This window comes from Podarcis erhardii (genome assembly GCF_964252035.2).
Source record: "Podarcis erhardii genome assembly, chromosome: 4".
In the NCBI taxonomy this organism is placed as follows: domain Eukaryota; kingdom Metazoa; phylum Chordata; class Lepidosauria; order Squamata; family Lacertidae; genus Podarcis; species Podarcis erhardii.
The window spans coordinates 23726205-23754053 of NC_138508.1; the positions used below are offsets into that span (position 1 = coordinate 23726205).

Here is a 27849-nt window from a genome sequence, read left to right on the forward strand (position 1 = left end):
ACCTAAAACTGTTCTTAACCTGAAGCACCACTTTAGTTAATGGGGCCTCCCGCTGTCGCCACGCTGCCGCCGTGCGATTTCTTTTATCATCCTGAAGCAAAGTTCTTAACCTGAGGTACTATTTCTGGGTTAGCAGAGTCTGTAATCTAAAGCGTATGTAACCCAAGGTACCACTGTAATGATATTTGTTAGCCAGTGAACTGTGTCCAATTTGTGCAGGTATCTGTAACAGCCTTTGCCACAGAGCAAATTGGCAGTACTCTGGTTATTTTGGTATTTGGGCACGGGCCAATTTACAATGTAATATTTATAGTACAATTAGAGATATTAAAAAGAGTTAAAATAGTAGAGAAGGTCTGATACGCAGTGGAAAGGCAAAGGGGTAGATGGCACCACACTAGAAAATCTAGAATAATTTCTGTAATATCAGAGACATGTTAGAAACAGTTTCATCATTGTTTGAAGTCCAGTGTGCAGTTCATATAGCAACAAATGTTAGTAATGGCATTTAAGGTAATTTGTGTGCTGTTTATGCAGGAGGCATAAATATCCCTTCTGATCAACCTATCACCAAGCTAAAGAATCTAGATGATGTTGTTGTACCCACCATGGAAATCAAGGTAAATGAAACTGGTTTATCTCAGTAATAATCCTTACATAGTCATATTAGCGGGGATTACAGTGGTACCTCGGGTTAAGTACTTAATTCGTTCTGGAGGTCCGTTCTTAACCTGAAACTGTTCTTAACCTGAGGTACCACTTTAGCTAATGGGGCCTCCCGCTGCTGCCGCGCCGCTGGAGCAAGATTTCTGTTCTCATCCTGAAGCAAAGTTCTTAACCCGAGGTACTATTTCTGGGTTAGTGGAGTCTGTAACCTGCACATGTTTCATTCTAGCAGACAGAGAAATGGCTATCAGTACTGTAGTGAACATGTAATATTGTGGTGAACATGATACAGCAGCACCTAAATGTATTTATGATTTTAGGTGGATCCAAGTGGGAAGTATGAAAATTTGGTTACAATAAGGTCATTCAAGCCAGAATTTCGCTTAGCAGGAGGCCTTAATCTACCAAAAATAATAGACTGTGTTGGATCAGATGGGAAAGAGAGGAGGCAACTTGTCAAGGTAAGTTCTGTGTGTTGCATGTGCTAGAGAGGTGTCTTTTTTGATTTAAAAACCATGAGACTTGTAAATTGAATGTAGAATGTTGGGTTTTTAACTTATGCCATGTTCTGTGGTGTGAACCTTGCCTTTGGTGGAAGTTGATACGTTTTATTTCTCTGAGCTGCTGTAAAGTAAAACCGTGGGAAATTTATAAGCGCCTGCTGCAGGGATAAATGGAAATACGTTCTTACACATTTCTAAATATATATTTACTTATTTACTAAATGTACAATGTATTTCAAAACTTCTGAGTGATCCCAGAAGACAAAGTATAAAGTGACAGTACTGCTCAATTGTCTGGATACTTTTCCTGTTGCTTAAGTCTACAGTACTTTGCATACTTGTTTTGAATAAAAGTTTCCCTCCCTTCCAAATAAATATAAATAACATAAAGTTGTTGTAGTGTTCAGCAGATGCCATTTCTATACCATTGCCTTTTTTGTATCTCTTAAAGGGCCGTGATGACCTGAGACAGGATGCTGTCATGCAGCAGGTTTTCCAGATGTGCAATGCTCTGCTTCAGCAAAATACTGAAACCAGAAAGAGAAAATTGACTATCCGCAGATATAAGGCAAGTTTTGCTCTTGTTCCATCAAAGTAGCCTGTTGCAGACATGATGTGGGTTCACCAGCCGAAGAAGCTTCCTTTATATAGGCTCTGATAATTACTGAATTTAGCTCTGAAAGTGGCACTTAGGACTTACTACTCGAGATCTTTTGAGCTGGAGGTGACAGGAATTGAATCTAGGACCTTCTACATGCACCTCACATGCTCTGCCACTGAGCTCCCATCCTTCATCTCCAACATAAAAAAATTGTTTTCTATCAAGACAGAACATTGCTTCATCTAGCTCAGTATGGCAGTGACTCTCTAGGGACTTGGGCAAAGTTTTTCCACAGCAGCTACTACCTGAGATTCTGCTGAATGTTGGAGCTTCTGCACACAAACCTTGTTGCTCTCACAACATCTCCTCTCCTTGCCAAACTAGTTTGAAAACTGGGAGTTAGTGTTATAAATACATGTGTGCGCTCTCTCTCAATCTCTCTCTCTCTCGGGATTTTATTTCACTTTCCACGGGGCATTTTCCAATGTAAACAAGAGATTGTACCCATGATTCCGAAATGGGTTTTCAAACTAAGGTTACAAAGGAATCTGATTTGAATTAGCACTGGTTAATCATGACAGTTAATATGTCTGCTTATTCCTTAAGGTGGTTCCCCTTTCACAGAGGAGCGGCGTCTTAGAGTGGTGCACAGGAACGATTCCTCTGGGTGAATTCCTCATCAATACTGACAGCAGTGCTCACAAACGATATAGGCCAAAGGACTATAGTAGCGTAGATTGCCAAAGGAAAATGATGGTGAGTCAGAAGCAAATCCTTCCCAAGCATGATATGCTGTGTCTAGCGGTATATTCCTTATTTTTTATTAAGGCTATGAATACTCGCCACAAAATCGTCTGTTCTCATCACACCCACCCATACAGTCTGTTTTGATGTGTTCACATCTGTAAGAAGTCAAATCCCACACTTTCCCCAATAACCTTTCATCATGAACGGGGAGTGGGTCTGCCAGTGAAAGGCTATTGCCAACTTCACAGCTGCCACAAGAAAGAGGATAAAATTATTACAGGATTTTATGGCCTAGCTACGTCACAGCACATTTCACCAGGTCTTTTGTCTACTACGCTTTATTTGTTTGTTCATCAAATTTGTATACCGCCCTTCAACATAAATAAAAAAGCACAAAATACATTTTAAGAAATCAAAAACAAAACACCCACAAACCAGTAACTGCCCTCCCAAACACTTTCCGCTAATGCCCCACTGTCCAAAATTTGCAGGACAGCCACTTGGAAGTCTCCATCTACCTTCACCAAAACTACAGGTTAGATACTTTAGGTTCAACAGAAGCAACTTTTCTTTGACAGGAGAATTCTACAGATTCTATCCTCCTTCTATATTCCAGGTCTGGCACTACCCACCCTACATGACCTAGCTAGATAGAGAGCATCCCACCCATGGGTCGTATCCTCCTTAATGCCATCCAGAGAAAGGAAGCTTGGGTACTTTATGTGAAAGGGGTGAAAGAGACCTTTCCCTGGTGCCAGCATTCAACCTTCATACACATACACTCGAGAGACAGCCAGAGCTTCAATTTTCTTAGTCCGTATCGGACCTTGTTCCAAGGGACTGACTTCGGTTTCACAAGCCTAGACCCCTACATTAGGGGACATTTCAACTACTCAGATCTTTCTATACTCGCTTGAGCATAGATCTTCAGAAGCTTATCACATAGTTGCATGTGCCTCTCCTGGTGGAAGAAGGGCTTCACCCATTCATGGATGGATCCCCCATCCATTCCTCCAGAGGAAGTGCATTCATAGTAAGCCATTCAGGTTTCCCTTCTCCCATTGTCAGTTCAGGTGAGAGATAATATCTGACCCAGAGTTAACTGGTGAACTTTATAGGTTAGGCAGGGATTTGAGCCTTTATCTCCCCCACCCTTAAGCCAGCACACTGTCCACTTTGCTACACTTCACTTCAGTTTTGCCCAATTGTTGCACATCTATTGGTATTTTGAAGGGCAGGTGTTTCATAAATGTTATGTGTTGTGTTCTCACTGCAAGTATAGCTGTACATAAGCAACAAAAGTATTTTTCACACCCATCTTTAAATTGTTTATGGTTTACTTTGAAGGAGGCCCAAAGGAAAAATCCTGAGGAGAAATGTAACGTCTTTATGGATGTATGTCAGAATTTTCAACCTGTATTTCGTTATTTCTGCATGGAAAAATTTCTTGATCCAGCAGTATGGTTTGAGAAACGGCTGGCATATACTCGCAGTGTTGCTACTTCATCAATAGGTACTGTAAAAATATGGCTGGTTTTTGGCACACTTCAATAATAATTTTCTAACTATAAAGACAAATTGAAAATAGTGTTTTGTTTCAACAAGAGCTAAAGGTCTTAATCTATTTAATAACTAAAATGTAATGACTCTTGCTGTTTTGTCCTCCTCTTCCAAGGTGCTCCATGAGCTTTAGTTGATAGTACATAGATTTTTATCACAGGGGACAAGTTTTAATTGTTGGGGCTGATAGTTTTGGCGCAGTTAGAGGGCTGCTTTCTTTTCTATAGGTATTTTCATTCAGGTGTATAGCTGACTGGGAATGAAATGCCAATGTTACTCGTTTGCTTTGTTGACTTAACTGTGAATCACCTCCCACTTGTTTTGGCATCTTCAAAATGCACCCATGTGTGAAAGTTTACTGAGATTTAATCCATTTAATAATTAAAAAGTAAACTATCATTAAAAATGGTATGGTTTATGCTGCCCAAAAGTGTACAGTAGCTGCTTTAAATATACGATGGCAGTATGAGTGTACTGGCACTGTGACATAGCACTACATGGGATTAATTTATTTTGTGAATGGGAGAAAGAGAGGGAGCCGCACTCAGGTGTATTTTCTATCCTTAGCATTTCAATCCTCCCACCAGTTCTTTGTTCCTCTTGAAAAACCATTGCTGAAGATTAGGGGACCTTCCAGAGTAGCACTTAATGCAACATGGTAGACTGTGGTTGGAAAAGGAGAATAGACCTTCTCAGAACCTTACAAGCAAGGAAAACCTGTTGGGCGGGGAATAAATAAATGCAGAGAGAAGCTGTGAGTTATATGTATAAAGGGGGAAAATGAAATGTAGGCAAGTGCTTCTGGGTTCATTTTGAGACTTCCTTCTTTCAGTTGGCTACATACTTGGTCTTGGAGACAGACATGTACAGAATATTCTGTTAGATGAGCAAACCGCAGAACTCGTGCACATTGATCTAGGTATGTATAAACACAAGGGATCATATATTATTCTTTTGTGTATATATAACCCTTTTAAAAACGTTGCATTTCTCTTTTCCTCTGCCAGGTGTTGCTTTTGAGCAGGGCAAAATCCTTCCTACCCCAGAGATCATACCTTTCAGGCTAACAAGAGATATAGTGGATGGAATGGGTATCACTGGTGTAGAAGGAGTCTTCAGGAGGTATAGTGTATAACTGCAGTTGCTTCTTAAGCATTTCACTGTTAAAGTTACAATAGAATTCCACCAGTTCAGCTTTTTGAACAAGCTTGTAGTGTAAACCAGTGAAAACCATGTTCGTTACATTTTTATTTTTGGTCTAATGAGACCCAGTAAGAAACACTGCCATTAGCTATAAAAAACAAAATGCTGTCGTATATTGAAACTATTAGTGGAAAATAATTTAGAAAACTGTTCTGAAAATATCTTCTAGATGCTGTGAAAAAACTATGGTGGTTATGAGAAATTCCCAAGAAGCTTTGCTTACTATTGTAGAGGTAAGCCTTTTTTTTTGTGGCTGTCGATGAAAAGCTGAAAGGTATTGGTTGTATTTAAAAACTTTCATAAACTTCTTTGGCATTTAAACTGTGGCAGCTCCTAGTGCAAAAAAGTTTGCTTCAACATTCTACACTGTTAGGCACACGAAAAGTTTATAAATATTTTAAGCACTTATAACTTGTCACAGGAGATTTACTGAAATATTGTAATGCAGCTCTGAACCTTTTCTGTTTCAAGGGAGCAGAATGTTTTAAGGAAGGAAAAGATGTTAGACTGACATATGAGCCCATTTGAACACACAACTGAAATTATTTAAATTTGAGGGCATGATCAAGCCCCAGCATGTGGCATGCATGCACACACACATCTGCACATGAAAGATGGCTTGGGATCAAGACTCCCAGCATGTAGTACAACACAAATAACACTGGTTACCAGTTTGTTTTGAAGTGGTGCAGTTAACCTTTAAAACCCTAAGCAGCCTAGAACCTTATTTTCTCAGGAAATGTCCATGCATATATGAACCAACCAGAATCCTGAGATCAGCATTAAGGGCCCTGAATTCTGTCCCACCCTTAGTAAATATTTTAACACAGTTGTAGGATGTTTTCTACCCAGTTTCCATTAGCAACCTAGCCACTGCTGTCTTGAACAGTTGGTATTCACACTGTGTGAAGACAGTCTTTATCAGGTGGCCATAAACAGCTTAGAGGAATCTCTACAAGGAGTTTCTGTATTTCAAAAAGCAGATTCATTGTAGCTGTATTTGCTGTTGACAGAACATTTATAACTGCCCAATTGCTAAAATAATGGAAATGTTTTATTACCAAGATGGGACCAAAACATAATATTTAATTCACATGCTGAACAACATTGCCAGTCTAAAGATTCTCCTACAAACATGGAATCTTTATCTGCCTGCCTTTTTAGGGCATTGAGCTAGCTTCATTTAGATGCATATTTTTGCCTTGTTTTACAGGTGCTTCTGTATGACCCACTTTTTGACTGGACCATGAATCCCTTGAAAGCTTTGTATTTGCAGCAAAGGCCAGAGGATGAGACAGACATCAACTCAAGTCTCAATAGTGCTGATCGGGGATGTAACAAAAAATCAAAGTAAGAAATCACTACTGGGGATGGGGGTTGTGACTAACATGAACATCTGCGAGGCTCTGCAATTTATATTTTCTTACATTTTTTTTATTCTCAACAGTGATAACCAGACGTTTAATAAAGTGGCAGAGCGTGTTCTGATGCGACTTCAGGAGAAGCTTAAAGGTGTGGAAGAGGGGACAGTGCTCAGTGTAGGAGGTCAGGTGAACCTTCTCATACAGCAAGCCATGGACCCAAAGAATCTCAGCCGCCTCTTTCCAGGGTGGAAAGCCTGGGTGTGAAAATGCGGGGTTGGTCTTAATGAGTAGAAAATGTTGCTGCAACGCAAGAGAACTGTGTTCCTGCTGACAGTGGAATGCGCACAGTGGTCCTTGTTTTGCTGCTATGCAATGTACTTCACCAAGAGGGCGCCACAACACTGGCAGGAGGCTACAAGTGTGTGCCAACCATGATCACTATCCATGCTAGATAACTAACATTTAGAAGTCCCTGATCTATGGCATATGGAAGGTGCACAAAGTTTTCCATTGCTTTAAACCTGGAGACAAGAAACTGAAGTAAGTGTTATGAAATGATACATCAGACTTAAAGCTGACAAGTACATTGCCCAAAACAAGGCTCCATATCAAAACTGGGAAGAAAAATACGTAGAAGAATTAAAAATCATATGCACAGTGTAAACTCACAATAGATTACTGTTACTGATGGCTGCAATTATTTGCCTTAAGAAAATAGATCTATTAACTATTCATTGTAATAATCTGGGTAGCCTTTTGGTTTTTGCAAATGCTGATAACTGAATTTTCAGTTTTCAAAAATATATTATTTTTGTTACCCTTAGCTAGCAAAATCTTACCATGTGAAAAATGATTTTTTTTTAACCTGTTTTCTATCATGGAAATAGTGGCTTTATCCATATTTTGTGTTTAAACAACATGCATTCAATTTCTAATGGTTGTGTTACTGTTTTAAAAATGTAAATTGCTCTTTTATCCCCACCACTGATTATGTAATCCTTGGGAGGGAAAAGGGGCACTATAAATGAATATAAACTTACTAAGTAAGTTTAAGATATATGAAAACATGTATTTACCTTTCAGTTATAGTTTCTGGCATGTGTTTGCCATGTTCATGCCATGGAAGGAAACAATTTGTATATGTACTTGGTATTGGATTCTGTGCTATTGGAGTATTGATTCTCTACAAAATGGGTAATAACATCCACCGGATCCTGACAAAAATCCTGTAGAGCTCAAAAGCTAGTGACAAAACTCTTGTATGTGAAATAAAACTATGCTGTTACAGACAAGTATTGTCTCCAAAACCTTTTTTTACATTTGTCCTGTAAGAGAATATAGTAGTATAGAAAAACTGAGCAGCAAGCCCAGAGGTTTAGAACAGTACTCCCAGAGCAGAGGGAGATTGTGACTACTTTACTCCTTTAGTCCTACTGCTGTGAGCTGAGCAACAGTGTCATCCATATGGGAGCATGGGGCTGGTCTCCTCCAGACAAACCACGAACTGCTAACCAAGAACAAATGCTTGGTAGGGTAGCAGAACTGAAAAGAGTGTGTCTGAGGCCACAGAGATCCCCAGGACTTGGGGGGCGGCAGGACTAGTTACTTCCCACCCATGTTATCTCAGTGCCAGTGGTTGGACAGTTTCTTGTCATCAGTTAATGGCCCAAGAAGCAATGGCAACCATTGATGCAGGAGCTGGGATTTCTTTTGGCAAGGTGGCAGTGGCAAGTGAGGGAAGTTTCCAACAATGCAGCAACGGCAGCCATAGGGTGGGACAAGATGGCATTGCTGGTGGGTACATCTGGGGCCTGAGCCACACTCAGTGGGGACATGGGCAGTGATGTTGCTGGGGGGCGGGTTGAGATGACAATGCGGGGGACCAAGCAGACCTGACACAGATCTGGGCTAGGTCCCCTGGATTGCAGGGTGTGGGGGGGGGGGCTCTGCTATGCTCGGCTCTAAAACTACTGACTACCTGTTCATACATCTCACAGTTTTGAGGGTCCTTAGAATGTCTGGGCAATACCAGGCACTTTCAGCTAGTAGACATACAAGTTTAAAACAGTACCTGCATTTCCAGAAGCAACTCCTTTATTCAATGTGCTTCACCACAATACTGGAATAAGGTTTGACTTAAAATACTTTTGGATTTTGTGTTAATGTGCCGGGACAAATAAGGCTGCGAAATACACAAGTACACAGAGATAGCTACTTATCTTTCAACATCCATGTTGTTTGTTGCTTATCTGTCTTCTGAAGCTTTGTTTTGCTGCTGCTGCTGTAGCTGCTGCTTGTAGAGTTGTCAGGTGAGTTTTGCCACTGAACTGTACGAAGTGTTTACCTTGCGCTGACTCTTTTTATCCGAATGCATTTGTGACTCTACTAGTTGCTGGATGGTGTTTGGTATCTCATTCGATTCCAAAGAGATGATTGGTTTGTCAGTATACTGGGAACCTAAAGATTAGAATTGAAATTTAAGAAATGCATTTTAAATGACTATTTCAAATGGAACGTGTGTTCAGAAGTTTATTCGTAGATGATGTTAAACAGCAGTTACAGTAGTAAGAGCTATTAGTTGGGATGCACTCCATTCAAATTTCAACTCTGCTATGAAATTCTGAGTAGTCGTATAGAATTACTTGAGGTTTTACATGCTGTTAAGATTCCTTGCCTGCTGCCAAGCTCTGCACATTTTCTGCATTTATACAGAATTGCAGAACAGTCACTCTGTGTCAGTAGTAATATGTTGACAATAATGTCAGTTATTACATTTTGAATAATATAACCAAACCAAACAGCAAACATAACTAGAAAAAACATGCCTTTTGAACTAGTTAACACCCTTAATTGGTACAATGCCACAGAATTCCCTCAAATTCCATACTTCACTTCTTAACTGGGACAGAACTGTTTTCTCTTTACCATATGACAACAGTGAGGTTACTGAAGATGCCATAAATCTAAGCAAAAATTCTCTAAGCAATGTTCTTTACAAACATTCTTCAATACCTCTGAAATTTAGGCATTAACATGTTTCATGAAATTCAGAGAATGAATTTTAGAGCCAGCTGTGAAATGCAGATGCATGCAGCAACTTCTACTGTGCAAACACTTAATGAAGTGAAGATTCTTGAAGAAAAATGCAAAACAGATCCAAATAATGCATTATACAGTCCGTGTGACTATCACTTAGCTCTCAACCCAAACAATTAGGTTGGTAAGGTGATAACTAGATCTGCTCACACGATTCATGCTACTTCTATCCACAGCCATTCACTTTAGAGAAAGACACTGCTTTGTTTGTAAATTAACAGGAATCATGTTACCATCATGCAGGTAGCTGGAACACAGCTATTCTGCCAGCACTGTGTGTCAATTGGGTCTCCCATGCTGGAAAATTACATGGAGATTTGCCAGAAAGAGGCAGAGGTCCTTTACCTTGGATGCAGCTGGAAATCCTGCTTGTTCCAATTTCTTTCCATTCCTTAACATACCTAGGGACAACAAAGTCCATTCAGTAAAATGGAACAGAGGTTAGCAGAAACACTCTCCCCCCGCCCCGAATGGCTGAATGCTTTGAAATATAGGTAATATGGTAATATGGCACTATGCTGCCATTAACAAATAACCTGGATATTTAAAAATAAGAGCAGCCTTTTTGACAATAAATAATTAAGACTTGGAAGAAGAATAAAAAGTCAAATTACTCTTCGTAGTTGAGTGCATTTGTCCATTTCAGCAATTCATCCACTTCCCATTCCATTACGTTATCTATCCCCTCATCCTTCAGAGTGTTGATTAACCCTTCTGCTGCTCTTTGAATTAATACTGTTGCATTTATGTCCTCAGTTTTAGTTTGCAGGCTTTCGCCAAAGTACCTAGGAAACAGGAGCAGACGTTTCATTTTACAAAGGGGTAGCAAAAATAACTGTGTCCTGTGGTACCTTAAAGGCTAATGCATTAACTATGGCATCAAATCTTCATATGCATGAAAAGCAATCCTAAACTGGCTATCATACATGAAAGGGAGAGGGGGTTAGATGGAGATTTAATGCAAAAAGAGCAGACAGTGACAACTGCCTAAAAGCAAAATAATAATTAACAGTGAACCACCAACAAGGCAGTGTTCATGACAATGTAAACACCCTAGGAGGTTGCTAGTTTTCTGCTACTTTCTGAACACTGAAAGTTCATGTTAATACCTAGAAAGTAACAAGTTTAAACTTCTCAGGACACCTCTATATCGGATCCTAAGACGGCTATCCTTGAACAAAGGAACTTTAAAAGGAAGTTCCAGGATGAAACTGCTGAATTAAAATTTATCAGGCAATTCAATTCTTTCACCTGTTACTTGAATGGAAAGCGCAGATTTTCTCACACTACATGTGACACCAAGGCCGGGGGATTGTGTTATCACCAGGACTGTCTTGTCAACTAATCACCTTTTGATAAACCAGTGTCTCTTCTTTTTGCATGTAGTTTCCCTCTGAGCTCATTTCCCTTACAGTACTGACAGCTGGCTGGAGAGCAAGACATGTTTGTACCTGGGACTTCCGGGTTGGCGCCATCGCCAAATGGCGGACTCCCTCCGAGCTCCGGAGGGAGCCTGCTCGGCAGGGGCTGGGTTCTACCGCGCCGGCGACGCGGGGACCCTCAAAAACCATGGGCGCTGAAACCCATGGGCATGGTGACTCGGCGGGCACCGTTTGCGCCCCCCCCGACCACGCGAAGGAGCCTTTTTAAAGGCTACGGAGCGGGTGACGGGGGGGGGTGCTGTGAGTCCTCCGCTTCCCCTGCCGAGTGAAGCCGCATGCCATTTGGCGGAGAGCGCTGACTTCTTCCATTGAAAATCTAGACTTAAAAGAATAACCCGTGAGTAATTGGAACTTGGATTAAAAAGGGGAACAAATTTTTTCTTAAATTCGGAGCGAGCGGGGGAGGTGCAAAAAGGAAGTCAGCCTCCCCCCATTGTAGAGGAGCTAAAGCAAAGGACCTGACAACTAAGATCGAGTGCAACCTTTTTTTTTTGATAAAGTTATTAATTTCACGATGGAAAATTATAAGCTGGGCTGGAGGAGAAAAGTGGAATGTGAATTAAAATACAACCCCCCCCCCGAAAAACCCCGGGAGCGATCCGTGAGAGCGCCGGGAGAGGAGAAATAGAGGTTTTGACAGCTGTCAAAGGAGCTGCCAAAACTGAAGAACAAAAAGAGAACTTTGTTACGAGGACTTTGCTGGTTACATTTGTTATAAATTGGATATAAACTGTTTAAAACAAGGAATAATAAGTTACTTTGACTGGTGGGTGTGATCGGGAAGGAAACTGAGTTGTTATAATCCCTCTAGAGGAGCTGTGGGTCATTACAAGTATTGCTGGCATGGAATTTGAATCGGACTTTTTATCTCCTGGGAAACTGCAGAAATGGAACACTATTTTGTCTACAGAGGTCTACACACTAAAGGAGACAATAGATTTATCTATTGAAGAATGGAAGAGACTTGACGTAATGTTTTGTTCCTGAATAACAAAGCCTCTGTAGAGGAATTACAAGCTTTTTGGAATTAGAACATTTGTGCAGGAGAGCAGGGAAAAAAAAAAAAGGAGGAGAAGAGAGAACAACAAGAACAACAAGAATAACAAGAACTGGACAAAGTTGGAAGATAGACCCCTTCCAAGATTGGACATTCGAAATCAAAGATGACCAAAAGACGGCAAAGACTATTAAAAAGACGGCAAAGCGGACTGGTGAAGGACTATGGCTTAGATGTGGGAGCTCCAGGACGACAGTAGACATTGACGGACATTGGGAACGCAACCGGGAAAGGGGGGAGGGAAATTTGGAATCCAAAGGGTGTCAAATTACATTTTATTCTTTTTTCTATTTTTTTTTTTATGTTAATCTGTATTGTATACTAAAGAGGGGAACTCGTGGAAGGGAACAGGTCGATTTTAGGGGATGGGAAAATATTTTTTAAATTGGGTTAATGATAATAACTTTAAAACTTGGGGTAAGAATTTGCTAAATCTATTTGAAAGAACTGGAATACAAGAGGGGGAGGGGAGGGGAAGTCCTGGAAAGATGACATTGAAAATAAGGCCTTAAATTTGGATGTTTTTCTTTTCTGTTATATTTGAAAATTTTTAATAAATATTATTTAAAAAAAAAAAAAAAGACATGCTTGTACCTGGCCATTGGCAGTGGCAGGCTGAAGCAGTTTCCATTGGATGGAAAGCCCTTCTCCCTCTCCATCTCTGCTTTTCAAACCTCCAAAAAGCAGAGGTTCCAAGAGCCAAACAGGGCTGTGTTGTGAAACCTCTGTGTTGTAAAATCCCCTTGCTGTTCTTTAAATCACTGGTTTTCAGTTTAATCAGCAGCACAATTGTTGCTTCAAAGTGCATCACCTGCTGTGTATGCAACAACAGCAGCAAGGATACTCATCGCTAAGTACTGGAAAACTCAAGATCTACCCACACTGGAAGAGTGGCAGATGCAACTGATGGACTATATGGAACTAGCCGAGATGACCGGCAGAATCCGAGACCTGGGAGAAGAGAAGGTTGAAGAAGATTGGAAGAAATTTAAGATTTATTTAAAAAAGCATTGTAATTTGGCTGAATGTTAAGATGGAGGCTAGATCATAAACAATTGACCACCACTAAATTAGATGCAATTAGGATGATAAGTGAGATTAAGGAAAAATCATAAACCTTTGGGAGAGCTATTAGATTATATTCTAAAGGAATGGGACAAAAGAATGTAAACAAGATGATAAATTGCGGGCAAGAATTGACAATGATGCAAGTGGGAGCGGAAGACGTGAGGGAGTCCAAAGAAATTAAGAAATTATGTTATGATATATGTTACATTGTTTATTATATTTGCATTTGTGTTTAAAAATCTTAATAAAAATTTATTTTTTTTATAAAAAAAGTGCATCACCTGCTGTCAGTTTTTCCATTTCGGGCATTTTCCAACACAGTAAACACAGGTGTTTGATTAGGATCCCAGAAGGCCACCATACTTGGCTGGCAGGATGCTTTGGGCTTGGTGGGGCCGAAATGAGCCAGCAAAAGCGATGGAACTTTTTAACCTATGATTTATAGCAAACTGTGTCTAGTTGGCCAATGAATATAGTGCCTGAAGGAGGAGGCCTTTATCATGACAACTGTATGATTGGTAATAAAATTATTCAGAAGATAAAATTAAAACAGTTCACTGTTATGTACAGCACTTCAAACCTGCAGAAGCTCACATTTTTTTCAGCCACTCTATTTTTCTTCTTTTTATTTTTCTTTCTACAGCTTGTTTCTTCTGCACCTTGCAGTAGTGGAATTCCTTTATTCGGATGTTGTCTTTAGCAGTTAAGGGGTCCATGCCCTTCCAAAACTGAAACACATTTTTTCACAAACTGTTACAAATGCGTAATAATTTTCTGACCCTTGTCAATGCTAACCTCCTTCCGTCTCCATTTATGCCATTGTCTTTACATTGGTACCTCAGGTTAAGTACTTAATTCATTCCAGAGGTCCGTTCTTAACCTGAAACTGTTCTTAACCTGAAGCACCACTTTAGCTAATGGGGCCTCCTGCTGCCGCCGCGCCGCCGCACAATTTCTGTTCTCATCTTGAAGCAAAGTTCTTAACCCAAGGTAATATTTCTGGGTTAGCGGAGTCTGTAACCTGAAGCGTATGTAACCCGAGGTACCACTATATATGAATTTCCTGGTCACACACAGAGGATATTGCTGTTCCTGTACAGCCACCAAAATGCAACTTCCTTGCCTCTCCCCCTCGTTTTGTAGTGAAGCAAAATAAAAATAAAATCAATGAGCTTCAGTTCTTCTTGCCCATGCTCCGCTTAACTGACAGTTGCTTGCAAGAGCAGAGGAACATCAGAGAATGGTTGTGTTTGTTGTAATACAGAGGATAGAGGATGCTACCACAGAGTTCAGCCTTGCTGTCATCTTAGGTGTTCTGGTAGTCTCTTAACTCCAGAAAGATGCATGCTGCCTGGTAAAACATGGGAACCAAGGCCTCAGACATGCAGGGCAAAAAATAGTTGGCATTTGATGACATCGATTCATACTGACATCCTCCTCAGGTATGCATACCGGCACAAGAACACCAATACATGGAAATGTATTTTTTCCCCCTCCTGCTCTTGCCTATAACTTAATTAAGCCATCCCAGGCACTTCCTAATTTGGTGCTCTTACAAGTTCCCAGGAAGGAAGCAGCTTACTAATAGCAGCCTCGCCACTGACTTTCAAGCATCTCTTTGAAGATCTTTTTATGCTGACATGTCTATGCAGCTGGTTCTTGGTTAGCCAGTCATTTTAATGATGGTTTTTCCCTAATTGTGTCTATGGTGTTTTATGTTTCATTATGTTTCATTATTCAATTGTGTCTATGGTGTTTTATGTTTCATTCATTATATACGGTTGTACATCGCTTTGATGTTTTGTATGGGTTGGCAGTATGTAAATATATTTATAAATAAAAGCACTGCTGCCACCACTGCCACATTAGAATCTGTTAGCGTACCAGAGGTATACATGTGGTACCCTATTTGTACTCCACAATCTGTTGAACTTGCTACTGGCTGCAGAAAACTCAAATCCGAATGGTATACTCACTTGTACTTCCTTGTGATACTCTAGGACACTCTCCTAGAGCTTTCTCCCTTTATTCTCATTAAAATTGTATATATACCCACCGGTCTCAGGTGGGTTCGCAACATAAAAGTTTCAATACAAAAGCACAAAATACATAATAAAAATAATTAAAACAATAAGCAATTCTAATGTATACAAACTAATAAAAAATACACTCCCCAACAAAAGCCCCAAAACAACCCCCAGCCCACAAATACAAAAATCCAAATTGACATTTTAAAACAATTTAAATAAAATAAATAAAACAACACAAACCCAAGTTAAAACCCCATCCCCAGTTAGAACAGTAATTTTAGCTAACTGGACTTTTCAGAACACGAGAAGAGCCCATCTGTCCAGCATCCTGATTTCATAGGGGACAACCAGGGAAGCCCATGGGAAGCCCACAAGCAGAACCTGAATGTTGCAGCCTATTTAGTGATGATGATGATGATGATGATGATGATGATAGTTGTTATTATTAATAATACCCTGCCCTTGTGGCTGGGTTTCCCCAGACTATCTGGGCAGCTCCCAACAAAATCTTAAAAATTCAATAAAACATCAAACATTAAAAACTTCCCTAAACAGGAGACTGCCTTCAGATGCCTTCTAAAAGTCAGATAGTTGTTTCTCCTTGACATCTGATGGGAGGGTATTCCACAGGGCGAGTGTCGCTACCAAGAAGGCCCTCTGCCTGGTTCCTGTAACCTCACTTTTTGCAGTGAGGGAACCGCCAGAAGGCCCTCGGAGCTGGACCTCAGTGTCTGAATGATGGGGGTGGAGAGGCCCCTACAGGTATATTAGCACCACCAGGCACCTTGTCATGTCATATAAATTAGCTTTGCTGGTATTTGAGAATGACGCAGCAGATGAAAATGCTTTTATTTTATTACTCTGTTGGAAAGGAGTCTCCAGCCATTATTCTCTATGCGTTGGTACCAATCCCTGTGATCGTCAAAGCTTGCTTCCTGGAAACTTCGTCGTTGCCTTGACTTGGCTGCTAGCTTTGCGTAGTCTTTGGGACTGTTTGCACATAGATCCACAACAGGTCTGTGGGTAAATATCTTGTAATATACACATGGAGGAAACTTCACCTGCAGAGATATATACAATTTTAAAATGAGAAACTTGATTATTGACTACTGCACTTTTTTAAAAAAGTGTTATTGTTATTTTTTTAATTCTCTGTTGGTTGTCGTAAATGGCCCTTAATTTTAGTTCCTCTCAGAACTGGAAGCAGACTGGATTCTGCATTTCCCTAAAACTTACATTTAGGGCCTATGATGGAACTCATTATCATTTGCATTTGACAGACTGGAGAACAGAAAGCAATTTTCACAGGTATTTAATTCAAATGAGCAGAAATAACATGTAGGACTCGTCTTCCCAGGTCGACCATTTAATTGCTAAGATAAAATCCTTCTCCCTGATGTATTAGCTTTCCATGTAGATGAAGATTACTTTTCTAGGGAGAGTATTAGAGTCTGAAAATCTCAATTTTATTAATTTACATTTAACAGACTTCAAAATATGCAATATAAAGTATGTAAGATGTTTAGGGATGCGGGTGGCGCTGTGGGTTAAACCACAAAGCCTAGGACTTGCCAATCAGAAGGTTGGCAGTTCGAATCCCCGTGACGGGATGAGCTCCCGTTGCTCGGTCCCTGCTCCTGCCCACCTAGCAGTTCAAAAGCACGTCAATGTGCAAGTACTGTAGATAAATAGGTACCACTCCAGCAGGAAGGTAAACGGCGTTTCTGTGCGCTGCTCTGGCTCGCCAGAAGTGGCTTAGTCATGCTGGCCACATGACCCGGAAGCTGTATGCCGGCTCCCTTGGCCACTAAAGCGAGATGAGCGCCACAACCCCAGAGTCGGTCACGACTGGACCTAATGGTCAGGGGTCCCTTTACCTTAAGATGTTTAGGTATCATTTGCACTTTTGACATTCATCTAAACCAAGGGTGAGGAATGCTTTTCAGCCTGGGGGCCTCATTCAATTCACAGCAATCTTCCTAGGGCCACATGCCAGCTGTGGGCAGAGCAATGAACCACAATCTTATCTTTGTGCAGGAGACTAATTGCCATACATACTGCCATACTATTCTCCATCCAGACAAGCAAGGGGCATTAGCAGAGTTCAAGAATACATTCCAGGCAGGTGAAAACACTGGAGGTGTCATGCAAAACAAGCCTGGGGAGAAATGGAGTGACCCAGGGAGATTGCCAGGCAGAGAGGTCTGGAAGACCACATTTGGTTCCTGGGCCTGAGATGCCCCACCCCAATCTAAGTTATACTTACCCCACCTAGTCTGAATCTTATATGAATCCCTGCTGCAGCATCTATAAATCCTGCCTGTAACCAAAGGAAAATAATTATGGCCTCTTGTTTGTTATGAGACCCTTGGAGAACAGATATGTCTAAACTTTTTGGGTTGTAGACTCTTGTTTAGCTCCCTATTTCTCTTAAATCTTGATTACTGCTTTGCTTTGTTGTTGTTGCTGTTCTAGCCAGTTAACAATAATTATTTGCAAACCTAGTTTATAGCGCATTAAGGAGCTGCAATCCTATACCTAATTACCTGCAGAAATTTGGCTGGAACAATTAATCTAAAATTATATAAACTGACTGCTTCATGGAGATCTCAAAATTATGGCTAGCAAGATGAGGCAGGGGAAAAAGGAGGACAGGCAGGTAGGCAAACAGGTTTTAAAATACTGATTTGCAAAACTCACTTTCAGCACACTAAGGCTGCAATTCTGTACCTACATACCTGAAGGTAAGCTCCACTGAACATACAAGGATTCAGAGTATCATAGAATTGTTGAGCTGGAAGAGAAGGGCATCCAGTCCAACCTCCTGCAGTGCAGGAATACATATAGGATACATATAGCAATACTTATAGGATTGTGATGTCAAAGCACATTAAATGTGTCTACTGGAGTCAAAACTGAGTGTTTCATAGCAACAGACACAGTTAATTATTGGTATTATAATTTACTGTCAACAGGTCTACAGTATGTAGCTCTCTAAAACGTCTCTTGAGTAGTCAGCCATTTTAATAATTGCTATGTATCGCTTTTAAGTATTTTTATGTTGTTGTAACCCCCCCCCCAAAGTTTTGCAAGAAGGTAGTGTATAAATACTATTATGCATGAATAACAGATAAATAAATAATAGTTGACAGTTAGTAGTGAAACAGTGAAGTTAAAACAATGATCCTCTTCAATCTAACCCTTACCTCTTTAGGATCAATGAATCTCATCAGATGATAAGGTTCTCCGCATATTCTAAAGGAAATTAGGTCTTTATAGTAGTCAAACACACCGATATCCTGGCCACAAGAGATAAATAACTGTTGTTATTGTGGGAAGCCACCCAGAGTAACTGTGGCAACCCAGTCAGATGCGTGGGATACAAGAAATTCATCATTATTAGTATTATTATTATTATTATTATTATTACCACCACCATTATAGTTTGTGAATAATTTAAAAAAAAAGTTCAAAGGCCAATACATCCTGGCAAGAAATTGTGGACTCTTCTTCTCCCCTTGCTTTAAAAGAATCAAGTAGCTTTCTCTGTTCCAAACAGCTTAAGGAAGGGCTGGGACTCCTTAATAGAGCACACACTCTGCATGCAGACAGTCTCAAATTCAATCGCTGGCATTTCCAGGTAAGACTGAGAAAGATCACTGTCTGAATGCCCCTGGGGAGCTGCTGTGTGGATTTAACACTGAGATAGATGGTCTGACTCAATATAAGGCAGTCTCCTACGTTGCAGATGATGGGGGGTGAGTGGGAATCCACCTGCACCCCTGGAGAACTGCTGCTAGCCAGAGCAGACAAGGCTGGTGTACATGGTCTCAAGTTTCACACTGGACAACTGGTTCAAGAAGACCTTGTTTAATGCTTTTTCTGAAAAGATCATGCATGAACTTCAGGTTACAAGAGGCAATGGCAACCCAGGGCACTTTACCATTGACTAGTGCCTCTTTGTGACATATATTTATAGGCAGTCACACAGACAGACACTCTCATCCAAGTACTGTATATGACTTTTATTTGGAGGAACTTGTAATCATGTTTGGTTTTCCCTTCTCAATGCTTCATCTTGCCCCAATTCTTGTGGCTTGTTCCTTTCCTTTTGTGGTTTCTCCCCACTTTATGCTTTGCTCTGTAAACCTTTCACTAGAGGGTTTTTCTCCTGAGTTGCAGTGATACGCAATACAGGCAGCTCCCAATTTATGTGGGGGTGACATTCCAAGGCACTGTGCGTTTAAGTGAAATGGTGTATATTTGAAACACCATTGAAAAAGTCTGCAAACACCTCATTCAAGTCAGTTTTGTAACATTTTAATATGATTTGGGGGTCACTACAGAGGAATGGAAGCTTTCTTTCTGGAACCAAGATCAGCTGGGGTTCTTATTTGATGTCTCTGGGATCATGATAGGAGAGGAAGGACTAAGACTCTTCTCCATCCCCACAGCTGTAATTCTCCTCAAAAAGCCCATCGGGTGCTATTTCTATTTCAAAAATGACATGTTAATTGCTTTCATATGGTAGGCTATAAAATAAGGCAGGCATGGGAAACCTTTGGCCCTCCAGATGTCACTGAACTTCAAACTTCCATCAGAGCCGGCCCACCCAAGAGGCAGCGTGAAGCATCCACTTCAGGTGGTGGAAGCGCAAGAGGCGGTGCCCTTGCTCATGAGGTAAAGAAGATGAGCAGCCGCACCTAGCAAAACACTGCTGCTCAGCAGTGGGAAGCTCTTGCTATTGCCGAGAAGTGGTGGAGGCGCAGCAGTGAGGTGGGGCAGGAAGCAGCACATTCCCCTTTCGCCTCAGGTGGCAAAATGGGATGGGTTGCCTCAGACTCCCATCACTCCTGAAGACTGGCCATGCTTGCTGCGGCTGAAAGGAGTTCTAGTTCAGCAGCATCTGGAGGGCCGAAGGTTCCCCACACCTGATACAGTATATGGTAATAATTTGACCCTCAGGTACAGAAATGCCAGGCTGACAAGCTAAAGTGCAGTCCATGTGCTACATCACCAATACGGTTATTATTTCATTTTAATTAATTTATTTTTTATATCCCGAGACTGGGACTCAAGGCGGCTTACAGATAAAGCTACAAAAACCCAGATAAACATTTACCATTGTTCCTTGGAATTACAACATTGATTATAGTTATAAGCTATGATCTAGAAAACCACAGAAAATTAAAACCGAAACCAAAAAACCTAACTCATACTAGAGAAACCCCAGAAGCAGATTATTCTGAGGAAATGTATAGAGAAGCAGCACTTCCAACTTACCAGCCATCTTTTCCAGGCTCTCTGAATAACCGTTGCTGCTCTACTTGTTTTTTCATGTTCCTCACTGAGGTATAACTCTACGACAGCATCCGTTTTAGATGTTGAATGTCTTGAATGTTTCCTTCAAATAATACATTTTAAGATATATCATTCAAACAATTAGCAATTCATTAGTTTTGCATTTTTTTTAACTTCCCTCATTAAAAAAAATATACAAGATAATTTTGTCTATAACCAGAACTGGACTTACTATTTTACATTTCATAATTTAGGTGAGATATTGACAAACAAAACGATTACACAAGATTTATATATAGTTTCTGCAGAAAACATAGAAAAAAATAAAAGCAAAAGTAGAATGCCCCCTGCAAGGAGGGAAACCAGGAGGTAATAAATGCTGGTGGCTTTGATAAAGAAAAGCATTTTTTTACAATGGTTTCAATAATAGATAGTAACATAATCTAAACTCTTTGAACTTACAAGTTTATTCTTTTACAATCCACAATGATAACATCATACACTCAGCTTAAAAATGGCTTGCTTCCACTATATCATGCAGAAGTGATGCACTGGAACTTAAAGGCTTTCATACATTCTCTGGGTATTTCATTCTCTGGGTATTTTCTCAGGAGTAATTTCCAGTAAATTCAATGGGGCTTACACACTTACCGAGGAGTAAGACCCACAGAATACAACAGAGCTTACCTCTGAGTAAAAATGCATAGAATCAGGCTGTTTGTTATTTTTTAGGTACAGGCAGCTTCCCACCTGCGCTCCAGACACACGTCCAGCCCATCCCATTACACCCCTGCCCCTTTCCACCCTCTTCTGGGTCTGAAAATGACATGTGCGTTGGTGGTTGCATGCCAATTGAAAGTGCGCAAAATGACTGCTACTTGTATATACTTGTATCTTTCAATTTACAGACTTACCCACGCTTTTGTTGGCTTCTGGAGGGTTTAATTTCCATTGCAGAAAAATGCTTGGACCTGGATTATCCTAGACAAAGAACCAATGGACCAGAACAAGGATTTATCGCTCATTTTCCTGACTTTATGAAAACTAATTATGTGCACTAAATGAAGAATGGCATCGGGAAAATAGTGGTTGCCTTCTATACAGTACCAATTTTCATTCACACATATAAGTACATTGTTGGAGAAGCAAAATGGAACTTTTCAAAAAGATGGACAGAAACAGTATTGCACAAACCCCTCTCTCTATCTAATGGGATCCTTGGTGTTTCTTCACAGATTTAAGAGCAGGGCTGGCCCAAGACACTTAGGCACCTGAGGTGAACCACAAAATGGTGCCAGGGCAGAAAGGGCGAGTGAAGATCTACACCAGGAACAAGGGTGAAATAAGGATCTACATCGGGAACTAGGGTAGGGTGGGGTAATCAAATCAACCTTACTCGATGGTTGAAGTGGGTATCAAAAGCAGTTGTGGCGGGGAGAAAGGGGCCCATTTTGAACCAGGCAGGTGCAGCACCCAGGAGAAAACAGAGGGTAGCCCTCACCATTTCCTGCCTAGGGCTGGGAGGAGACCAGCTGTGCCTCAAGCCACCAGCGGCAGCGTCCATTGCATTCCTTGGAGGACGGATCTGCTGCCCCAATACTGTACATCCTGCCACCTGAGGCAGTCACCTCACCTTGGTCACAGGTGGGCCGGCCTTGAATAAGAACGCTTCAGACAATGTAGTTTACAAACTGCTGCCCTAATTTACAAAGTAAACAAAATTGGATTTGAATAAAAAATAACAAGCCAATTTATTTATTTGTTATTGTTATGTTGTTGTTGTTTAGTCGTTTAGTCGTGTCCGACTCTTCGTGACCCCATGGACTAGAGCACGCCAGGCACTTCTGTCCTCCACTGCCTCCCGCAGTTTGATCAAACTCATGCTGGTAGCTTCAAGAACACCATCCAACCATCTCATCCTCTGTCATCCCCTTCTCCTTGTGCCCTCCATCTTTCCCAACATCAGGGTCTTTTCCAGGGAGCCTTCTCTTCTCATGAGGTGGCCAAAGTATTGGAGCCTCAGCTTCACGATCTGTCCTTCCAGTGAGCACTCAGGGCTGATTTCCTTCAGAATGGAGAGGTTTGATCTTCTTGCAGTCCATGGGACTCTCAAGAGTCTCCTCCAGCACCATAATTCAAAAGCATCAATTCTTCGGCGATCAGCCTTCTTTATGGTCCAGCTCTCACTTCCATACATCACTACTGGGAAAACCATAGCTTTTACTATACGGACCTTTGTTGGCAAGGTGATGTCTCTACTTTTTAAGATGCTGTCTAGGTTTGTCATTGCTTTTGTCCCAAGAAGCAGGCGTCTTTTAATTTCGTGTCACCATCTGCAGTGATCATGGAGCCCAAGAAAGTAAAATCTCTTACTGCCTCCATTTCTTCCCCTTCTATTTGCCAGGAGGTGATGGGACCAGTGGCCATGATCTTCGTTTTTTTTTATGTTGAGCTTCAGACCATATTTTACGCTCTCCTCTTTCACCCTCAATAAAAGGTTCTTTAATTCCTCCTCACTTTCTGCCATCAATGTTGTGTCATCTGCATATCTGAGGTTGTTGATATTTCTTCCGGCAATCTTAATTCCGGCTTCGGATTCATCCAGCCCAGCCTTTCGCATGATGAATTCTGCATATAAGTTAAATAAGCAGGGAGACAATATACAGCCTTGTCGTACTCCTTTCCCAATTTTGAACCAATCAGTTGTTCCATATCCAGTTCTAACTGTAGCTTCTTGTCCCACATAGAGATTTCTCAGGAGACAGATGAGGTGATCAGGCACTCCCATATCTTTAAGAACTTGCCATAGTTTGCTGTGGTCGACACAGTCAAAGGCTTTTGCATAGTCAATGAAGCAGAAGTAGATGTCTTTCTGAGCATTCTTTTGGCTTTGGCCCAGCCGCTTCATCAGCTCTGGATCTACTTGTACTTGTACGCTCTTCCCCAGTAGCATGTTGGACGCCTTCCGACCTGAGGGGCTCATCTTCCAGCGTCATAACTTTTATATGCCTGTTGTCTTTGTCCATGGAGTTTTCTTGGCAGGGATACTGGAGTGGCTTGCCGGTTCCTCCTCCAGGTGGATCACGTTTGGTCAAAACTCTCCACTATGACCTGTTCATCTTGGGTGCCCTGCTCGGCATAGTTCATTGCTTCTCTGAGTTATTGAAGCCCCTTCGCCACGGCAAGGCAGTGATCCATGAAGGGGGTTATTGTTATACAATTTGTTTAAATGAAGATAAAAGTGGCTTCATCAACACGTCTTCTAGATTGCATTGTAAATGCTTAATAACAGTCGCATTTAGATTGGATTGCAGCAATATACTCTATCTGTGAAGCTGCCTTTGCAGGTGGTTTGGAAACTTCAACTGGTTAAAAAGAATCTGATAGATTATTACCCGGGGGCCAATAGATCAGGTCATACGAGTTCAATATTAAGCCGTCTCCATTTGCAACCAGTGTACTTCTGACCTCCATTCGCAGTTCTCTCTTTTGGGGCATAAGGGTTGGAATAGCATTGGTACATGATACCTCCCCAAATGTATCTGCTCAAACATTAAGATTAGCTTCAGAGCACCTTTCTCTGACACTAGGTAGGAAAACACAAACGCGGGAGGGGTCTTTTCAGTGGTGGTGCCAAGACTTTTAAAACATTTTATGAGAGGCGCCTGCGTGGCTCCCTCTTTAAGGACTTTTAGGTAGCTGGCAAAGACTATAGGTTTCTTCAAAACTTCAAAGGGACTTTCCCAGGGAAGAGTAAATCGGGATTTAAAAGCGAGCAGCTTCCAGACTGATGCTATTTAAGGTGGGATTCAGGTTGTGTAATTCTCGAGTTGGTTTGGCAGTTTTGCATCCACCCCACCCCCCAGTACCCTCCACTTTCCCAAAAGAGCAGATTCTTTTGCGGTAAGGAAAGTGATGGAAATATATACTGGAAAGCAGGGTGGGTGTAGCGCAGGTAACACTTGCTGATATGCCGGGTAAAATAACTTCCCCACAAACGGGGAATGCGCCTTCAACAGCAAACAAATAAGGGCGAATGCCAAATAAACCACCCGTCTGGAAGAGCCCTTCGTCACCAAGGAAAAGGCCAAAGAAGCCCCACCTGAAAGTTAGGAAGCGTCACCACACAAACAGAACCTCTGTGTGCGCGCACGTGTGAATGCTCCAAGAAATGCGTGCACAGGTTCTACCATATTCCCTTCCGCGTTTCTGCGCCCTCCGAGTGCAGTGGCGGCGGCTTCCCCCTCCTCGGAGCCTCCCTTCCCCTCGTCCCACCCCCGGGTCCCTTTTTACCCTCGCGCCCATAAGGAAGCGGCCTTCGTCTCTCCGCGTCCCGCTCGCGGGGTGTTTTCCTGTTGCCATAGGAACCCCCGGAGGCTTCTCGGCCTAGTCCCTTCCCCGGCCTGAGGCGAGCCAGGGAGGGGCATGAAGAGGAGCCCCGGGTGGAAGAGGGGAAGGCAGGCGGAGCAGCGCAGCTTCGGCCCGGTCGAGCTTCATTGCCGTTGGGAAGGTCCACCCGTCTTCGAAAACGGGCGCGATAAATACATAAAAAGAAATTAGCAACCTTGTTTCTGCCCATGTTAACAAGAGCTATTTTATTATCAGAAATTAGTAGCAGGTGAAGTTGTTGTCGGTTTTTTTGCAATCACCTGTGAATGGCAACAGAGCAAAGGCTCTAAAAGAGGCAACTGCAAAAAATATTATTATTATTATTATTATTATTATTATTATTATTATTATCATCATCATCATCATCACTTTTCCCGGGGAGTCATTCTTCTTTAACTGATCCTTTAAGGACTTGGGAGGGCGTTGCTTTTGTTTTTGTTTTATTTTGGTTGTGCATTTTATGTTTTTATATTGCAATTTTATATTGCAATTTTATGTTTTTATATTGCAATTTTATCTTGCGACCTGCCCCCCCCCCCCGCCAAGACCTGTGGGTATAGGGCAGTATATACATTTAATAAATAATAACAGTAATAAATAATAACCGATGAAATTATATTGCGAAGAGTTATCCTTAGCCCTCAGGAAAAGGTGGAATATAAAGCCACGCCATAAATAACACACCTCCGAAACCACAAGATCTAGCATGTCTATCCCAGGTCAATTATAATTACTCCTAGCTAGTTCCAATAGGGAAGAATTAAGGGGCATTAGTCCTTAGTTAATTAAGTTCAGAGATTCCCAAATTGGTTAACAGGCTACCAGCAGCCCAGAGCTTCATTCAGCTGGTTTGCAACATGCCTGTGGATTTGGAGACGACATATCCATCACACTAAATATTTACATTGATTTTTTAAAATGTTACTTTTGTTTCTTATACTTTATTTTATTGTATTCATCTATGTTTTGAATTCTGTGGAATTCAATTTGTTGTAAGAAGTAAAAGACACAATAAAAATACAGTTCAGAAACAGTGTCTAGCACAGTGCATTACAATTGCTACAACAGGTAGAAAATGTCATTAAGTGATCCAACAAGTTTTCATGTGGTTTGTGTGTGTGCGCACGCAGGCATGGGAGGTGGGCAAGTTTGGGAACGACAGTCCTGGTTAACTGGTCCCATCACCTCCTGGCAAATAGAAGGGGAAGAAATGGAGGCAGTGAGAGATTTTACTTTCTTGGGTTCCATGATCACTGCAGATGGTGACAGCAATCACGAAATTAAAAGATGCCTGCTTCTTGGGAGAAAAGCGATGACAAACCTAGACAGCATCTTAAAAAGCAGAGACATCACCTTGCTGACAAAGATCTGTATAGTTAAAGCTATGGTTTTCCCAGTAGTGATGTATGGAAGTGAGAGCTGGACCATAAAGGCTGATCGCCGAAGAATTGATGCTTTTGAATTATGGTGCTGGAGGAGACTCTTGAGAGTCCCATGGACTGGAGGAAGATCAAACCTCTCCATTCTTAAGGAAATCAGCCCTGAGTGCTCACTGGAAGGACAGATCCTGAAGCTGAGGCTCCAATACTTTGGCCACCTCAGGAGAAGACTCCCTGGAAAAGACCCTGATGCTGGGAAAGATTGAGGGCACAAGGAGAAGGGACGACAGAGGATGAGATGGTTGGACAGTGTTCTCGAAGCTACAAACATGAGTCTGACCTAACTGCGGGAGGCAGTGGAGGACAGGAGTGCCTGGCATGCTCTGGTCCATGGGGTCACGAAGAGTCAGACACAACTAAACAACAGTCCTGGTTAAAGGACTTCTTCCTCCTTATAACCAGAGTTGTGAATACGCTGTGTTGCATCCAAAATAAGTTAACCAATACTGCACATTATAAAACCCTCACCATCTCCACTGCCATTTAATATGCTTCTGCTGCTCGTATTTATGTATTTTGTTAATTTATATATAGCTTCCATCTCACTAGCCATCGCCACCTCTCCAATTTCCAAGACATCTTCACAGCAGCAAGAATGAGTAATATCTTCACTTAAAGAAGTTTTCTGGATACTTAATTCTGTGGTTGAATTCCAGTAAATTGTCTGAAATAAATCTTGGGTCAGGATGTCACCAGCACTCAATGCACCAGCACTGGTGACCATATGCTTGTGGTGGTAGATGGGCTCCACCATAAATAGCAACCTCCCAGTCGACACTTGATTGGATAGGCGTTTTGGTAATGTAGCTATGACAATGGCACACCCCTCCAAAAGGATATGAGAGAATATGACACTAACAAACAATACAAAGATGAAGATCTACCAGGCTTGCGTGTTGAGCATTCTGCTTTATGGAAGTGAGTCATGGGCAACTTACACCTGCCATAAGCAAATTCTCAGTGACTTCCAAATGTGTTGTGTCAGGAAGACTTGGAGCATCACATGGCAGGACAGGGTCTCAAAGATGTGCTCTTCCAAGCCTTCCTGGCATGTTCACACTTAATGTCTTAGAGATTTATACAATGGCTTGGTCATGTACAAAGAATTGAACACGGCACGATCCCCAAGGATGTGCTACAGACAGTTGGCTTCAGATACCAGGCCTGTTGGCAAACTGAGTGTGTTATAAAGATGTCTGCAAATGTGATATGAAGGCTGGCAACATTAACCCTGCCATATGGGAATCCCTTGCAGATGACCGCAGTGCCTGGAGACAGTCAGGTTGTGTGTCCGCAACAGTGACCAGAGCAGTAATGACTGCTGGGAGGAGCGCAGAGAGAAGAAATGCCATGGTGTATCTGTAACAGTGGAACCAGACACCT

General features: G+C 41.5%; 2 protein-coding genes across 6 annotated transcripts in view; one reads left to right on the top strand and one right to left on the bottom strand.

Moving 5' to 3' along the window:
- Positions 1 to 7936, top strand: part of ATM (ATM serine/threonine kinase) — a 55188-nt gene extending 47252 nt beyond the window's left edge. For both annotated transcript variants that reach the window (XM_081859987.1, XM_081859988.1), the window contains 10 exons: positions 538 to 620; positions 987 to 1127; positions 1621 to 1737; positions 2377 to 2526; positions 3865 to 4030; positions 4910 to 4996; positions 5085 to 5199; positions 5450 to 5513; positions 6494 to 6630; positions 6728 to 7936. In XM_081859987.1, the coding sequence (XP_081716113.1) occupies positions 538 to 620; positions 987 to 1127; positions 1621 to 1737; positions 2377 to 2526; positions 3865 to 4030; positions 4910 to 4996; positions 5085 to 5199; positions 5450 to 5513; positions 6494 to 6630; positions 6728 to 6908 (1241 nt within the window). In that variant the 3' untranslated portion in view covers positions 6909 to 7936. The remainder of the gene's footprint in view (positions 1 to 537; positions 621 to 986; positions 1128 to 1620; positions 1738 to 2376; positions 2527 to 3864; positions 4031 to 4909; positions 4997 to 5084; positions 5200 to 5449; positions 5514 to 6493; positions 6631 to 6727) is intronic.
- A 780-nt stretch (positions 7937 to 8716) lies between these two features.
- On the bottom strand, positions 8717 to 25025 carry LOC309341147 (protein MFI). 4 transcript variants are annotated; one of them, XM_081860659.1, is made up of 10 exons: positions 24932 to 25025; positions 21553 to 21619; positions 20621 to 20741; positions 18544 to 18636; positions 17604 to 17657; positions 16198 to 16398; positions 13902 to 14035; positions 10355 to 10525; positions 10086 to 10141; positions 8717 to 9101 (listed from the first exon to the last, which is right to left on the bottom strand). In XM_081860659.1, exons 2-10 carry the CDS (start codon positions 21588 to 21590, stop codon positions 8950 to 8952), a joined length of 1020 nt encoding a protein of 339 aa, XP_081716785.1. In that variant the 5' UTR covers positions 21591 to 21619; positions 24932 to 25025; the 3' UTR covers positions 8717 to 8949. The 4 variants fall into 4 exon arrangements, with proteins under 4 accessions (XP_081716785.1, XP_081716786.1, XP_081716787.1 ...); XM_081860660.1 differs by lacking the exon at positions 24932 to 25025 and adding an exon at positions 24741 to 24859; XM_081860661.1 differs by lacking the exon at positions 24932 to 25025 and adding an exon at positions 22272 to 22322.
- Positions 25026 to 27849: the final 2824 nt, after the last annotated feature.

Bases quoted from the DNA above. Each gene is read 5' to 3' on its own strand.
- LOC309341147 (XM_081860659.1), bottom strand. From the start codon at position 21,590: ATGGAAATTAAACCCTCCAGAAGCCAACAAAAGCGTGG. The intron at 18,637-20,620 runs GTAAGTTGGAAG...TCTTGTGGCCAG, and splicing joins GAGCCTGGAAAAGATGGCTG to GATATCGGTGTGTTTGACTA. The intron at 10,526-13,901 runs GTGAGCTTCTGC...CCTGTTTCCTAG, and splicing joins ATAGAGTGGCTGAAAAAAAT to GTACTTTGGCGAAAGCCTGC.